The sequence below is a fragment of the Buceros rhinoceros genome, unplaced genomic scaffold, assembly GCF_000710305.1.
Source record: "Buceros rhinoceros silvestris isolate BGI_N320 unplaced genomic scaffold, ASM71030v1 scaffold31881, whole genome shotgun sequence".
Lineage (NCBI taxonomy): Eukaryota > Metazoa > Chordata > Aves > Bucerotiformes > Bucerotidae > Buceros > Buceros rhinoceros.
The window spans coordinates 5,006-6,214 of record NW_010395340.1 but is presented as its reverse complement, the minus strand read 5'-3'; the positions used below and the strand labels follow the sequence as shown (position 1 = coordinate 6,214).

Genomic DNA, 1,209 nt, shown 5'->3' with positions numbered 1-1,209 from the left:
TGTGTGTTAGTGACCCAGCAGTAGCCCCCAAACCAGCTGGTGCTGGGCTGCCTGGCCGCGGGGAGTCGTTTCACCCATGTTAAGGGGTTTAACTCTGCTCTGAGCACCCTCTCTTGTTCCTGTGTATCCATCCTCTTGTCTCTCATGAGCTGCCTCCTGACCGTGCAGATGAGTGACTGGATTCCTTGAGAGCAGGAGGGCTGGGGCCAGCTGCGCTTAGGACATGGGAAAATTAAGGCGAGATTAAGAAAGGGCTCTGTGCCGTGTCAGGCTGTCTCTGCATCTGGCAGGGCTGGTGATGGACAGCCCCAGGAGACTCTTCATCATCCCGGTTTCCCCGCTCCCGCCTCTGCCTTCCCCTTCATCATCCCGGTTTCCCTGCTCCCGCCTCTGCCTTCCCCAACAGGCAGCATGGCCCTTGCAGGCGCTGGCCCGGGCAGAGTGTCTGCCGTGCCCGGGCAGGAGGGCGATGAGGCAGGGATAGGAAGGATGTGCAGCAGGAGATGGGCAAACAGAAGCAGCCTATGGCTCATGGGGCTCCTTTTTGGGGATCAAAAGGAGTCCCATGTGGCTCATTTTAGGTGGGTGGCAAGAGATGCCCCGCGGCTCCAGTGGAGGGAAGGGAGGGGGTGCCCGTACGGCTGGCAGCACCGGCCAGGAAGGCTGGAGGCTTTGTGCTACGTTGGCTCTTGATCCTACTCGAAGCAGGAAGCTGCTGCAGCTGAGCCAGCAAAGCGCTTTGTTACCCACCCCTCTCCCAGCGGGAGCTTCCCTGGGCAGCCGCCATGTCCATCATCCCGCCAGCTCCGGGCATGCTCCCACCCCTGCACGTGGGCAAAAGCCAACCCTGGCTGAGCTTTGGCTCCCGACCGGGTTAGTGGTGGCCAGTGTGGGGCTGGGGAGGGTGTTCATCCTTCCCGCTGCTCCCAGGGTTGGTCCCAGCCCAGCGGTGAGTGGTTCTCTCCGTAGGACGGGGTCTGGCATGTCCAACGCTCTCTGCAGCTCTGAACAAAACCTCCCCACTGCAGTCGAAGCCCAAGGGAAGGTTTGGAGACAGGTCTTGTTTGAAATCAGGGTCTGCAGTGGGGGGCACTGGGAAGAGGACCTTCTTCTAGCTGCCTTGCTGGGCTTTACCGGGCACTGGAACTGGCTGGGAGCAGGTCCTCGGCCGGGTGGTGTGTCAGGCAGCCCGTGGCCTGGGGTTTCCCT

General features: G+C 61.5%; 1 protein-coding gene across 1 annotated transcript in view; it reads left to right on the top strand.

Moving 5' to 3' along the window:
* Positions 1-785: 785 nt before the first annotated feature.
* LOC104501676 (matrix metalloproteinase-28-like) overlaps positions 786-1,209 on the top strand; it is a gene marked incomplete at its 3' end in the record, with an annotated part of 5,417 nt that continues 4,993 nt past the window's right edge. Inside the window, exon 1 of the mRNA XM_010145523.1 lies at positions 786-873. Within this exon, the coding sequence (XP_010143825.1) occupies positions 786-873 (88 nt within the window). The remainder of the gene's footprint in view (positions 874-1,209) is intronic.